General features: G+C 39.9%; 1 protein-coding gene across 4 annotated transcripts in view; it reads left to right on the top strand.

Annotated features, from left to right (window-relative positions):
- Positions 1-14,834, top strand: part of RNF125 (ring finger protein 125) — a 54,431-nt gene extending 39,597 nt beyond the window's left edge. Inside the window, exons 5-6 of one of the 4 annotated variants that reach the window (XM_034943534.2) lie at positions 7,509-7,616; positions 9,911-14,834. In XM_034943534.2, coding sequence (XP_034799425.1) covers positions 7,509-7,616; positions 9,911-9,997 — 195 coding nt within the window. In that variant the 3' untranslated portion in view covers positions 9,998-14,834. Of the gene's footprint in view, positions 1-5,642; positions 6,805-6,889; positions 7,486-7,508; positions 7,617-9,910 lie in introns of those variants that run through there. The other 3 variants (XM_055102640.1, XM_055102641.2, XM_034943535.3) reach the window with 3 other exon arrangements.
- The last annotated feature ends 617 nt before the right edge of the window (positions 14,835-15,451 follow it).

A 15,451-nucleotide genomic window follows, 5' to 3' on the forward strand; every position in this document is an offset into this window, starting at 1 on the left:
ATACTCTTTTTTTTTTGAGAGGGAGTCTCGTTCTGTCGCCCAGGCTAGAGTGCATTGGTGCGATCTTGGCTCACTGTGACCTCCGCCTCTCAGGTTCAAGGGATTCTCCTGCCTCAGCCTCCCAAGTAGCTGGGACTACAGGCTCATGTGACCACGCCCAGCTAATTTTTGTATTTTTAGTAGAGACAGGGTTTCACCATGTTGGTTAGGCTGGTCTCAAACTCCTGACCTCAGGTGATCCACCCACCTTGGCCTCCCAAAGTGCTGGGATTTCAGGCGTGAGCCCCGGTGCCTGGCCTATACTCTTAAATGTACAACACATTATTGTTGACTTTAATTGCCCTGTTGTGCTATGAAATGCTAAATCTTATACATTCTATCTAACTATATTTGAGTACCCATTAACCATGCCCACTTCCCCCAATCCCCACTACCCTTCCCAGCCTCTGGTAACCATCATTCTACCCTCTATCTCCATGAGTTCAATTGGTTTAATTTTTAGCTCCCACAAATAAATGAGGACATGTGAAGTTTGTCTTTCTGTGCTAGGCTTATTTCACTTAACATAATGTCCTCCAGTTCCATCCATGTTGTTGCAAATGACAAAATCTCATTCGTTTTTATGACTGAATGGTACTCCATATGTACCATGCTTTCTTTACCCACTTGTCTGTTGCTGGACACTTAGGTTGTTTCCAAATCTTGACTATTCTGAATAGTACTGCAATAAAAATGGGAGTGCAGATATTTCTTGAATATACTGATTTCCTTTCTTTGGGGAATATACCTGGGAGTAGGATTGCTGGATCATATGATAGTTTGATTTTCAGTTTTTTGAGGAACCTCTAAATTCTTCTCCGTAGTAGTTGTACTAATTTACATTCCCATCACCCATGTATGAAGTTTCCCTTTTCTCCACATCCTCGTCAGCATCTGTTATTGTGTGACTTTTGGATAAAAACCATTTTACCTGCGGTGAGATGATATCTCATTGTAGTTTTGATTTGCATTTCTCTGATGATCAATGATGCTGAGCACTTTTTCATATGCCTATTTGCCATTTATATGTCTTCTTTTGAGAAATGTCTGTTTAAATCGTTTGCCTGTTTTTAAATTGGATTACTAATTTCTTTTCCTGTAGAGTTGTTTGCACTCCTTATATATTCTGGTTTTTAATCCCTTGTCAGATGAGGAGTTTGCAAATATTTTCTCCCATTCTGTGGGTTCTCTCTTCACTTTATTGATTGTTTCCTTTGCTGTGCTGAAGCTTTTGGATGTGATTCCATTTGTCCATTTTTGCTTTGGTTGCCTGTGTTTGTGGGGTATTACTCCAGAAATCTTTGCCCAGATCAATGTCCTGGAGAGTTTCTCCAATGTTTTCTTTTAGTAGTTTCATAGTTTGAGGTCTTAGATTCAAGTTTTTAATCCATTTTGATTTGATTTTGACTATTTTTTTAAATTTGATACTATCTTGACCAGCATTGAATAATCTATATCCTAAGGATTTAGAGGAATAATTATCCTTTCAAAAGAATCTTCCTCATCTGATCAAAAATGGAAAGAAACATCTGTTTCCACCCACATCAAGTGTTGTTTTGTTTCAATCCTATTAAAGCAGCCTTGGTCAGGAGATCTTTCCCCTTTTCCTAGCAAGAGGATTTCTTTGGTCCTCAATTTGGTCATTTGTAAAACAAAGGTAGAGAAAATCTACTCAATGGTTTTGGTTATTTTTGGCTTTATGGTTTCTTGAAAGGAAAGAACAATAAATGAAGATTCATTGCATAGAAAGGGCCTACTTGGAGTCAACATGCTCAAGGCCAGGAAATAGAAACCACAGGGCTAAGGGGATCAACTGAAGGCATCAGTAGGATGAGGTGAAGCTCTTCAAAGCTGCCAGGTCACAAATCAGGACAGGCAGATGTCCGGTCCCTGACACACTGGCCTGCACAGTGAATGGGCTGTAGGCTTATCCACTAAAGACCTGTCATTGTTGCGGGTGGGTTGGTGGGAGCATAAGGACATGATAATATCACCATGTCTAGTAAGTGGGAGGCTAATCTTAGAAACAATTTTCAATTATTTGAAGTTGGTAGTAGCTTCTAATATGGTAGCTGTTATTCGCCCATTGCATTCACCATCAGAAAAAGCCCATACAGAGATGAAACCAGCATATTTTGAATGTACACTGTATAGTTGTTGGCTCTTAATATAAGTAGTATAACCTGGGAGCATTGAGTAGAGACAAGTAAGAAAGGATGAGCTGATGTTAGGAAATGGACAACATTGAGTATAAGTCAATACTTAGGTAATCTTCAGTCTGTCTCTCACCTACCATTTCTTTCTCCTTCCTATTCTTACCCTCTCTTCCCTCAGGTTTAATCTCCCAATTTAAGAAACAAAAGAAGTTTTTCCACTAGTACCGACTTCAGCCCATTGTTTTGCAATGTCGTTTTGATAGATGTGTCTTTAGTCACACAATTAAATTTTATGTTGACCAGAGACTGAAGACTCCACTAGTTGCCTATTAACGTCAGACTAACAATGGCTTGCACCTGTAATCCTAGCTACTCAGGAGGCTGAGGCAGGAGAATCTCTGGAATCTGAGAGTTCAAGGCCAGCCTGGTCAACAAAGTGAGATCCTGTTTCAAAAACAAAACAAAACAAAATCTTGTTTGCTTAAAATTCCAGTTTTTTTTTGAGACAGTCTTGCTCTGGTGCCCAGGCTGGAGTGCAGTGGTGCAATCTCGGCTCACTGCAAGCTCCGCCTCCTGGGTTCACGCCATTCTCCTGCCTCAGCCTCCCAAGTAGCTGGGACTACAGGCGCCCGCCACCACACCCGGCTAATTTTTTGTATTTTTAGTAGAGACAGGGTTTCACCGTGTTAGCCAGGATGGTGTCGATCTCCTGACCTCATGATCCGCCCACCTCGGCCTCCCAAAGTGCTGGGATTACAGGTGTGAGCCACTGCGCCTGGCCTAAAATTCCAGGTTTTCTGTATTTGTCTTCTCCACTAGACTCTAATCAGCTCCTTATTGGTAGGGATCAAGGTAACAGACATCTCTGTACCTCTGACTCCTTGCATCAAGTCTACCAAAACCATGTCAGGTGCTTGGATAAATATGGAGCAGAGCTAGTTCCAACTTATCATTCCAAACTCATCCCCTACCACTTCCCCAACTTGCCCTACTTTCAGTTACACTGAGGTTTTTCCATTGCCCTAAGCAGGCCTTTTTCTTTTAGGATTTACTGCCTTTTCCCACATTGATTCCTCTGCTGTGATGCTCCTCCCTGCTGGCCTGGCTGGCTCATTCTTCAAGACCCACTTCAGTTACCAGCAGCTCTGCTGGAGCCTTTCCAAACCCTTGGGCAAAATTAGTAATTCCCTTTACAGATCTTGAACAGTTGTCTGTTCACATCTTGAGTATGGCACTTGATACACTATTGAAAGTATCTGCTTAAGTGATAATAATGGCAGCTAAAGACTGAGCTAATATAATGACTGAGCTTTATAATAGTAAATGGTGTATTATTTTAAATCTAACAGCTCTGAGACACAGAAAATCAGCGAGAGGCTGAGATGAAATCGGAAACTATTTTCTGGGTACTAAGAATGTAGGGATCAACTAGACACATGGTAGTTTCTTCCCTCAGGGAGCCCCAACTCTTCAAGGACAGGGATCAAATAGTAGTAAATATGTGGCATTTATTGAATGTTTGATGTTTACCTGGCACACTGCAGACATTATCTGTAAATATTACAGCTACTCTACAAGGCAGGTGTTATTATCTCCATTTCACAGAAAGGGAAACTTACATGCTCAAGATCACACTGCTGGTGCTAGGATTTGAACCCAAAGTATCTAACTTCAAAGTATCCTACTGATCTCTATATTCTAAGTGCGGAGCACGTAGTAGGGGCATAATAAAGAGTGTTGGATGAACAAATTTCTCCCACACTACAAATATTAATAGTGCTCTTTTGTTGAAATATTTCTTGGTCTCAGCTCTGTTCTCATTATACATAGTGGCATCAGGGAAAATTAAATGCTGTCTTGGAATGACCAGTAGTGCCAATTAACCAAGAACATTAGGAAATTGTAAATGATTATAATTCAATAATAATTAATTAAAAGGATGTAATTTTACTAAAAATAAGATGTAAAAATTAGCGAAGTTGAGCAAAATTCAGAAATAGACCTTTAATTATAGAAATTGAGCATATTGAAACTGAGATCCTCATAAAACAATAAGAAAGAAAAGAAATATATAAAGACCTCATTTAAATAAAGAAAAACATTATCACCCAAGTTGATAAATTGGACACTGTTAGAATGTGAAAAGAACATTGGAGGATCAGCGACATTGATTCCAGATCTGATACTTACAGCTGAGTAAATTCAAGCTATTTTTTTCTCTCTGAAATTGGGCTCATCAACAAAATAAGGATAGCAATTAATTCACTGGGTTGTTGTGAGGATCAAATGAGAATACTACCTAATTTACTACCTAACAACACATACTTGGCACTCAGTAATAAGTCTGTATCTCATACTTTAAAAAATGAATACATGGGCCAGGCGGGGTGGCTCATGCTTGTAATCCCAGCACTTTGGGAGGCCGAGGTGGGTAGATCACCTGAGGTCAGGAGTTCGTGACCAGCCTGGCCAAAATGGTGAAACCCTGTCTTTACTAAAAATACAAAAATTAGCTGGGCATGGTGGTGGGCGCCTGTAATCCCAGCTACTTGGGAGGCTGAGGCAGGAGAGTTGCTTGAACCCAGGAGGCGGAGGTTGCAGTGAGCCAAGACCATGCCATTGCACTCCAGCCTGGGCAACAAGAGCAAAACTCCATTTCAAAAAAAAAAAAAGAAAAAGAATACATGAATAAATATAATTTTAAAAAAGTGAACCCTTTGTTAAAATGTGATAAAGTAATATATGTTAAAAGAGTTATTTATATTAGCCATCATAGAAGTGCAAATTAAAACCATGGTGAGATACCAGTACACGTTTAACAAAATGGCTAAAATAAAAAAATTTGGACAATACCAAATGTTGGGGAAAATAAAGAAAAACTGAATAATTCATACATTGCTGGTGGGAATGTAAAATAGTACAGCCACTCTGGAAAACAGTTTGGCAATATTTTACAAAGTTAAACATATACTTATCATATAACCAGGCAATCACACTCCTGAAAATTTATCCTAGAGAAATGAAAACTTATGTTTATGCAAACATTTGTACACAAATATTTCTTGGAGCTTTATCTTAACCAAAAACTGGAAACAACCCAAATGCCCTTTACAAAATAAATGGATAAGCAGACTGTGGGACATCCATACATGAAATACTACTCAGTAATAAGGAGGGAGCTATGGTTACACCCAGCAACTTAGATGGATCTCAAAGTCATGCTCAATGGGAAAAGCCAATCTCAAAAGATTAAATACTGTATAGTTCTATTTATATAAGTTTCTCGAAATAGTAATAATAATAATATGGGGAACAGAGCAGAGGTTAGGGAGAGAGAAGGAAATAAAGGATAGCAACGCACTGACATTCCTTTGTAGTGACAGAATGGTCTGTATCTTTTTTTTTTTTTAATCCATCAAGTCCTTTTTTTTTTTCTTTTTGAGACAGGTTCTCACTCTGTCATCCAGGCTGGAGTGCAGTGGTGTGATCTCGGCTTACTGCAACCTCCGCCTCCTGGGTTCAAGCCATTCTGCTGCCTCAGCCTCTGGAGTAGCCAGGACTACAGGTGTGCACCACCACACCTGGCGAATTTTTTGTCTTTTTAGTAGACACGGGTTTTGCCATGTTAGCCAGGCTGGTCATGAACTCCTACCTCAAGTGATCCACCTCCCAAAGTGCTGGGATGACAGGCATGAGCCACGGTGCCCAGGGATTACACTTCAACATGAGATTTGGGCGGGGACAAATTTCCAAACTATATCTCACACACACACACTGAAAAATATGAGTACAGGCAAAACCTGGTGAAATCTTTTTCTTTTTCTTTTTTTTTTTTTTGAGACAGAGCTGGTGCCTCGGCTGCCTGAGTAGCTGGGATTACAGGTGCCTGCCACCATACCTGGCTAATTTTTTTGGCTTCACACCCAGGGATTACATTTCAACATGAGATTTGGGTGGGGACAAGTTTCCAAACTCTATCACACACACACACACACACACACTGAAAAATATGAGTACAGGCAAAACCTAGTGAAATCTTTTTTCAAGCAATTCTCCTGCCTCAGCCTGCCAAGTAGGTGGGATAGCAGGCAGGTGTGCACCACCACGTCTGACTCATTTTTGTATTTTTAGTAGAGACAGGGTTTTACCATGTTGGCCATGCTGGTCTTGAACTCTGGGCCTCAAGTAATCTACCTGCCTTGGCCTCCTCTCAAAGTGCTGGGATTACAGGAGTGAGCCACCGCTCCTGGCCAACGTTCATGACCTGGTAATTGCCATTTCTGGTCATTTCTCCTAAGGAACTAATCCCCTAAAAGGTAAACACTATAGTTATTCTCATTTGTGATAGTAAAATATCCATATACAAACAAGTATTCCAAGAGGTAGGCAAACTAATTAAGTAAATTATGGTACATGTATTAATTGTAATATTGTTTAAATAATAAATTGATGAATATGAAATAGTTATAGTTATGTATGCATATGAGCAATAAATGCATATGAAGACGTAATTTTATTTGCTTAATGTTGCTTTCATGTTTATGCAATTTTATAACATAATACTGAGGTATGGCTAATGGATGAATAAAGTTGACAGTTTATTTTTGAATGGTTATCTGTTGTTGTTTTTTGTTGTTATTGTTTGTTTTGTTTTGTCTTGTTTTTTGAGACAGAGTTTTGCTCTTGTTGCCCAGGCTGGTGTGCAATGGCAAGATCTCGGCTCACTGAAACCTCCGCCTCCCAGATTAAAGTGATTCTCCTGCCTCAGCCTCCTGAGTGGCTGGGATTACAGGCACCTGCCACTGCCCCCAGCTAATTTTTGTATTTTTAGTAGAGACAGGGTTTCACCATCTTGGCCTGGCTGGTCTTGAACTCCTGACCTCATGATCCACCCGCCTCAGCCTCCCAAAGTGTTGGGATTACAGGTGGGAGCCACTGCACCCCATCTTGTTTTGTTTTTTTGTGTGTCGGAGTCTTGCTCTGTCGCCAGACTGGAGGGCAGTGGTGTGATCTTGGCTCACTGCAACCTCTGCCTCCGGGTTCAAGCAATTCTCCTGCCTCAGTCTCCCGAGTAGCTGGGACTATAGGCGCATACCACCACGCCCAGCTAATTTTTGTATTTTTAGTAGAGACGGCGTTTCACCATGTTGGCCAGGATGGTCTCCATCTCTTGACCTGGTGATCCGGCCGCCTCTGCCTCCCAAAGTACTGGGATTACAGGCGTAAGCCACTGCGCCCAGCCGTTGTTTTTAATTCTGACACTAATAACGATTTTAAATTCTTTCTTGGACCCCTGGTCTTGTTTGTTTCCAGTTCTGTCCACTTTGCCGTTTAATACCCGATGAGAATCCAAGCAGCTTCAGTGGCAGTTTAATAAGACATCTGCAAGTTAGTCACACTTTGTTTTATGATGATTTCATAGTAAGTATATTTTCTTATTTTTACATTATGTTTTTATGCTGTCTTGTTAAGCTTACCTTTCTGATCCAAGTGAATAAAATTATAGAGGAAAAAATGTGTATATAGCTATAGTGTTGAGTATTAGCATTAAGTAAGAAATCATGAAAATAGAATGTTTTGGCCTGGTGCAGTGGCTCACGCCTGTAATCCCAACACTTTGGGAGGCCGAGGTGGGCGAATCACTTGAGGTCAGGAGTTCAAGACCAGCCTTGCCAACATGGTGAAATCCTATCTCTATTAAAAATACTAAAAATAAAAAAATTAGCCAGGCATGGTGGTACACGCCTGTAGTCCCAGCTACTCGGTAGGCTGAGGCAGGAGAATCGCTTGAACCCAGGAGGCAGAGGTTTCAGTGAGCTGAGATCGCACCACTCCACTCCAGCCTGGGCAACAGAGTGAGACTTTGTCTCAAAAAAAAAAAAAAAAAAAAGAAATGCAATTTCAAGATAAAATTTAATAACGATTGAAGATTGTCATTTGAGAATTTTCTCCATGCTTTCTATCTGCCAATTATTATTATCCAGGTTGGATACAAGGAGCTCAGGTTCTAAACTAGTTTTAAGCAATAGCTCTGTCATATATGTGCGACCTTGCAGAAGGTATTTAACCTCGGAAACTCAGTTTGTGCACTGGTTAAGGGAAGAGATTAAAAGCACCTACTCCCAAAATTCTTCTTAGGATTAAATGAGATAATGTATATAAAGTGCTTTGCACAGTTCAGGTGCAGATGTTAGGCAAATTGGAGATGGGATGGGAGTAGAATTGTTAGGACCACTTGAGGAACTGAACAAGGAACATGACAGAGGCTTTAAATTCTCAGCTCCATATCTCTAAGCATGTCTTTTGTGGCCCATATGGCACACAGGCCTCAACAGAACTTGGTTCTGGTCTATGTGTTCTCTCTGGTAATACAAAGAGGTTTCTCTTGGCCGGGCGTGGTGGCTCACACTTGTAATCCCAGCACTTTGGGAGGCCGAGATGGGCGGATCACGAGGTCAGGAGATCGTGACCATCCTGGCTAACACGGTGAAACCCTGTCTCTACTAAAAATACAAGAAAATTAGTTGGGCATGGTGGCGGGCGCCTGTGGTCCCAGCTACTCTGGAGGCTGAGGCAGGAGAATGGCGTGAACTCGGGAGGCGGAGCTTGCAGTGAACTGTGATCGCGCCACTGCACTCCAGCCTGGGTGACAGAGCGAGACTCCGTCTCAAGAGGTTTCTCTTTACCTTAGCTCTATGAGGTGTTCTAAAAGCCAGGTCGATTCTATGGCTGTTCTGTCTAATCATGCTCAGTCTGTTCTCAAGATCTTTCAGACAAAGCATGATCCAGAGCTAGGCAGGATGAAGCCACTTTGATAAGAATACTTTCCAGCCACTCACAGCCATATTCTTGGGTAGGGAAGTGAACTTGAAGTAGTGTTCTTTGTTTTGATTTTTTGCTTCCTGAGCTACTATATACTAAGCTAAGCACTCTATGTATATATCACATTTTATTCCTTGTAGCAACTTCCGTGAAGTGAATACTGTATTTTTATCTTCATTTAACTGAAATATCTGAAGCTCAAAGGTTAACTGAATTATCTAAGAACAAGCCAGTATCAAGACCAAACCTTGTGCTCTGCTGTGCTTTATGACTTTCCTTTGGATTTTGTGGGGGTTTTTTTTGTTTTGTTTTTATATTGCAGAATGGACTTTGAATAGAGATTTCACCTTTTGTTATTGCGGAAGAGGAGAGGGATTGCAGAGGATAGGGTTCTTAGTGGTTTTTGTTTTACTTATAGAATGTGCTGACATAGAATTTTGAATTCCCCTTTGACACATAGGAGGCAAGGAGAAAGTTTTGTTTTTAACATTTTCTTCAGAAATAGCCATTCAGTGGTACTGCTGGCATTGGTGAAGCCTGTGGGGGAGCCTGAACTTTGCTCCATTTTACAGGTTTATGTGGAACATAGCACTCTGACCAGGATTTGTAATGGTGACTAAAAACTTCTCATTATATCAGATAAAAACTTCAAATTCCGAATCAAGACTGTTTATTATGACAGTAACTAGTTAATCGATAGACAACAAAGTGAAGTAGAAAATTCATTAGCCCCAAAGCAAAAGTCCTGGGTTCTATGACAGGCTTTGTGGAACCTTGGACAAGTCTCCTAACTTTAGTTCCCTACAAAATGAGGGTATTGCATTGACCCTCATCCTCTAGTTTCTGAAATACTATTGACTCTGAATATTTCTAATTATTTTTCTTTATTGTAGGATTTTAATATAATTGAGGAAGCTCTTATCCGAAGAGTCTTAGACCGGTCACTTCTTGAATATGTGAATCACTCGAACACCACATAATTTTATTAAAACGAAGGGAAAAGGGACCACTGAATTGCACCATTTAAGATGCTGCTTGAACAAATTGGAGGGAAGTTGTCAATGATTGATGGGCAAAAATGTACAACACAGTTATGTGTTTGTCCATGTTTATTGTTATAGTGCATTTAAAAACTGCTTTAATTTTAATTGTTTAAATCTGTTTTACATCCTTGAGATTCTTACACATCTAACAACAAAAAAAATTATCTACATCAGTCATTGTTACATGGAAAAGACACATGGTAGGCAAGTAGGTGGAGGATCTCAGTTTGCAAATTAGATAATACTCTGTGTATAATGCTACATATTAATAACTACCATCGTGGTTAGGCACGATAACTAATCTTTGTTCTGTGTAAAAAAAAAATGGAGAGTGAAACAAAGTGCAGACATTCAAAGAAATAAGAAATCTGCTCCAATGCTCTTGTTCTAATCTCTAATAGGTTAACGTTAATAATCTTGTATGGGAGTTGGAAAGGAAAATTTTGGAAGTCAAGAAAGTCCATTTAGGCCGGACGCGGTGGCTTACGCTTGTAATCCCAGCACTTTGGGAGGCTGAAGCAGGCGGATCACAAGGTCAGGAGTTCGAGACCAGCCTGGCCAACGCTGGTCTCTGTGAAACTCCGTCTCTACTAAAAATACAAAAATTAGCTGGACGTGGTGGCGGGCACCTGTAATCCCAGCTACTTGGGAGGCTGAGGCAGAAGAATCACTTGAACCCGGGAGGCAGAGGTTACAGTGAGCTGAGATTGCGCCAGTACACTCCAGCCTGGGTGACAGAGCTAGACCCCATCTCAAAAAAAAAAGAAGAAAAAAAATCCATTTAACCAAATTGTCTTACGTAATACTCTAACAAAACAAATTTTGTGTTAGAAAAGTATACTTAATTCTTTGACTTTTTATAACTGCATACATAAGAATTCAATATTTTTCAAATATTTATAGCTTATTTAGAAATATTTCTATAATATAAGCAATTTCTTAAAAACCATCAGATGATACTTACAGTATAAGTATTCACATCCAGACTTTTTAGTAGAAAACCCTAAGGGCTTTGATATCTTTTTTGATTGTAACATTTTAAAAATTATGAAATAAAAGTACTGAAAACCAGACACAAAATTTATAGCTGAATGCCTTATTATAAGGAAATACTCTTTTAGGACTCAGCCAGTCACCCCACGTGTCCTTTTTGTGTCCTGTCACAATTACAACCGCACAAAAGTAACTGCTAGACTGATTTAAATAGTAATCACTTTGTTGCATTTGATTACTGCTGCCACACCTAAATGCATATATCTATATTTTAATATTATCAATTTAAAGTTGTTATTAAATGTATATTTTATTTTACATCTCTTTTTTAATCTAGAAGTTCCTCCTTCTTTCCAGTTCCTTAAAATTTACCTGGTGAAGAACCTGATCCTAGGACCTATAGAGTTTCCCATACTTTGTATTTTGCTGATTGCACACTCATGGCACGGTTCAGCACATTGCCCTGTCCTCTAGATATTAGCACAAGGTGCAGGTTCAGGCACATTGAATTTGAGAAGACTTAGGTTCAGTCCTTTGGCAAGACTGTAAATCATGGTGTCTTTCTTTCCTTCCTTCCTTCCTTCCTTCCTTCCTTCCTTCCTTCCTTCCTTCCTTCCTTCTTTCTCTTTCTCTCTCTCTCTCTTTCTTTTTCTTTCTCTGTTTTTCAGAGTTGCACTCTGTTGCCCAGGCTGGAGTACAGTGGCACGATCTCGACTCACTGCAACCTCCATCTCCCGGGTTCAAGCAGTTCTCCTGTTTCAGCCTCCCAAGTAGCTGGGACTACAGGTGCATGCCACCATGCCCGGCTAATTTTTGTATTTTTAGTAGAGAGGGGGTTTCACCATAATGGTCAGGCTGGTCTTGAACTCCTGAACTCAAGTGATCCACCAGCCTTGGCCTCCCAAAATGCTGGGATTACAGGCATGAGCCACCGTGCCCAGCTAATTTTTGTATTTTTAGTAGAGACAGGGTTTCACCATAATAGCCAGGCTGGTCTCAAACTCCTTACCTTGTGATCCACCCACCTCAGCCTTCCAAAGTGCTGGGATTATAGGCGTGAGCCACTGTGCCCGGCCTACAGGGTTTTTATCTAACCTTTCTGTTACATCTGTACCTCTCTTCTTCTGTACTGAAAGTCCTGGTTTTCAAGAACACAGGGCACGATAGAATTAGAACATCCCACAATTACTCATTTCTTTTATTTATCTTACACTTACAGCTGTCTCAGAATAACAATAGAAATACAACCACAAATAATATGGCAATTGAAACAATTAAAAAGTTTTCAGTTGCTTTTCTCATTCTTTCCCAATTTTTTTTTTTTTTTTTCTTTTGAGATGGAGTTTAGCTCTTGTTGCCCAGGCTGGAGTGCAATGGTGCGATCTCGGCTCACTGCAACCTCTGCCTCCTGGATTAAAGCAATTCTCCTGCCTCAGCTTCCCGAGTAGCTGGGATTATAGGCATGTGCCACCATGCCCTGCTAATTTTGTGTTTTTAGTAGAGTCAGGATTTCTCCACGTTGGTCAGGCTGGCCTCAAACTCTTGACCTCAGGTGATCCGCCTGCCTCGGCCTCCCAAAGTGCTGGGATTACAGGTGTGAGCCACTGCGCCCAACACCCCAATTTTTAAAATAGTTATACTGTGTCAACATTTTCAGAATATACTGGTATAGCATACTGTACTTTCTTCCTTTTATCCCCCATTTATTCTTAGTTCTTCAACTATATATTTAACACTTGCCCCCAGTTTTGTTTTGTTTTGTTTTGAGGTGGAATCTTGCTCTGTTGCCCAGGCTGGAGTGCAGTGGTGTGATCTTGGCTCACTGCAACCTCCGCCTCCCGGGTTCAAGTGATTCTCCTGCCTCAGCCTCTCGAGTAGCTGGGATTACAGGTGGGCACCACCACACCCGGCTAATTGTTGTATTTTTAGTAGAGATGGGTTTTGCCATGTTGGCCAGGCTGGTTTTGAACTCCTGACCTCAAGTGATCCACCTGTGTTGGCCTCCTAAAGTACTGGGATTACAGGTGTGTGCCACCGCGCCAGGCGATTGCCCCGTTTTTATTTGATGGCTCTGACTGTTTCTCATATCTGACTCTTTAATTATGAATCCAGGGCATAGATTAGTATCTCCATCTTGTAAGGATGCAAAGAAGCCAGGAAAATAAGTAATATCAACTCCTGAGGATAAAATGTTACTTGACTAGAGTTAGCTTTTTAATTGTAATCATTTATAAACTTCTTTGTTCCTTACATATAAGCATAGTCATAACCATGGTGCCCAAAATTTTCTATAAGTTATTGTAACTCCTTAAAGGTCTTGCTACAGTTCTTTTATCCAGTACAAATAATTGGGAAAAATGTAAAGCTGAATGAAATCTAGTGAGCCTCATATCCTCCCTTTTAGATATTGATTTTAAGTTTGCTTTTCACAGCTGCTAAAAAGTAACAACTGATTTTTAGTTCCACTACCTCTCTTTCTTCAATTTAGATGGATCATACAATAAAGCAAAACCTGGCTGGTTACAGTGGCTCACACCTATAATCCCAGCACTTTGGGAGGCTGAGGTGGAGGGTCTTATGAGCCCAGGAGTTCAAGACCAACCTGGGCAATATAGTGAGACTCCTTCTATTAAAACAAAAACAAAAACAAAAACAAACAAAAAGCTGGGCATGATGCACACCTTAAGTTTCAGCTACTAAGGAGGCTGAGGTTGGAGGATCACTTGAGCCCAGGAGGTCAACACTGCAGTGAGCTATGATCATGCTACTGCACTCCAGCCTGGGCAACAGAGCAAGACCCTGTCTCCAAAAACATAAATAATTAAATATAAATAAAAATAAAGCAAAATCTGTTGGGAAATGAGAAAAAGGAGAGGAATTTTTCAGGAATAATCATAAAAAGAGAAATGATCATCAGACTGAAAGTCCAGAGCCTGAGAAATGAAAACATATTTTTAAGCATTGGTGTTGACCATGCAGACAAACTTTTGTTAATTCAGAGCAATACAAAAGGCACTTTGAATCTATAAAACTTGAAAAAGTTAAAAATTGTATGTCGGATAAAGCTTTAAGTCATCTGTCACTATTAACCTCAGTGCAGCAATTCTGACTCCTGTGCCTGGATTCCTCTTATGATAATTTTGCCACCTACAGGACAGATTAGGTGCTGGTCGCCTGAATTATTTTGTGTTCTGAATTATTTTGAGCTCTAAAATGGTAAAGTACAAATACTCATTGTTTTACTGTGCCTTTGGCCTTTTATAAAAAGGTATTTATAATTCATTGATAAAAACCAATATTTGAAGCTGTTGATTACCAACAAAAAAGTTTCACTCTCTCTATAGTGCTTCAGGATACAACTTTTTCAGGGTCTTATTAGAGAAAAACTGATTCACATGTTATTCTTCTAAAGCTAAATTATTAAAATGTAGGTTGAAAGATTGGATTGATTGTGAATCTACACTAAAGATATGGTTCCAGGCAGACCTCCTTAGAGACCTCCAGGCAGACCTCCTTACTGTCTTCAGTGATGTTTAATTTCATTACTGTTACTGGGTGCCAAGTGTCTTTCATTTGGAAGTGAACTTACTCCAGTTATTGAATGTTTATCATATCATAATTTGCATTTTTCAAACATTGAAGGTATTTTAAAAAGTCACTAAGAGATTCATTCTTTTATTATTCAACAAATAGTGTAATGATCAGAATTTAAAATGTATGATTCTTTTTCTTCTGTAAGTATGTATTGCTATGATAAATAAAAAATGGCAGGACCATTGTTTTTATTAAAATATCTACTGTGTCTATTCTTAAACATTAATCTTGGTTACTTTTTAACTCAAGTTTAATAATGCTTTTTAAATTTTCGTCATTGAGCAACATCTGTCACAAAGGTGTACATTCATTTAGGCCAGTAGTTCTTAACTGGGGGTAATTTTGTCTCTCCGCAGACATTGGCAATGTCTAGATACATTTTGGGTTGTCCTAACAGGGCTCGGGTGTGCTAGTGGCCTGAGATCTAGATACAGGTCAGGGATGCTGTTCAGCATTCTACAGTGCACAAGACAGCCCCTCGCAACAAAGAATTATCCTGCGCAAAATGGCAGTAGTGCCTAGGCTTAGAAACTCTGATTTGGTCAACATAATACTGAGCACTATGGAATTATTATTTGTTCTGCTAGCAAGAGGCTTCACTGAAATTTAAAAGGTAAGATGTAGATAGATTCTTCCCCCCGCTAAATCCATACTAAGTTTTGAATGGCTGTAGCTGTCATGCGTACCCATATGTCATGAGCATATTAATTTTTTGATTTTTTGCAAGAACACATACAGGACAGAACACAAGTGTTACTGACGAAACCTCTGATGCCTGTTTGCTGAGTGACGTTCTAGATGATT

The sequence above is a fragment of the Pan paniscus genome, chromosome 17, assembly GCF_029289425.2.
Source record: "Pan paniscus chromosome 17, NHGRI_mPanPan1-v2.0_pri, whole genome shotgun sequence".
Lineage (NCBI taxonomy): Eukaryota > Metazoa > Chordata > Mammalia > Primates > Hominidae > Pan > Pan paniscus.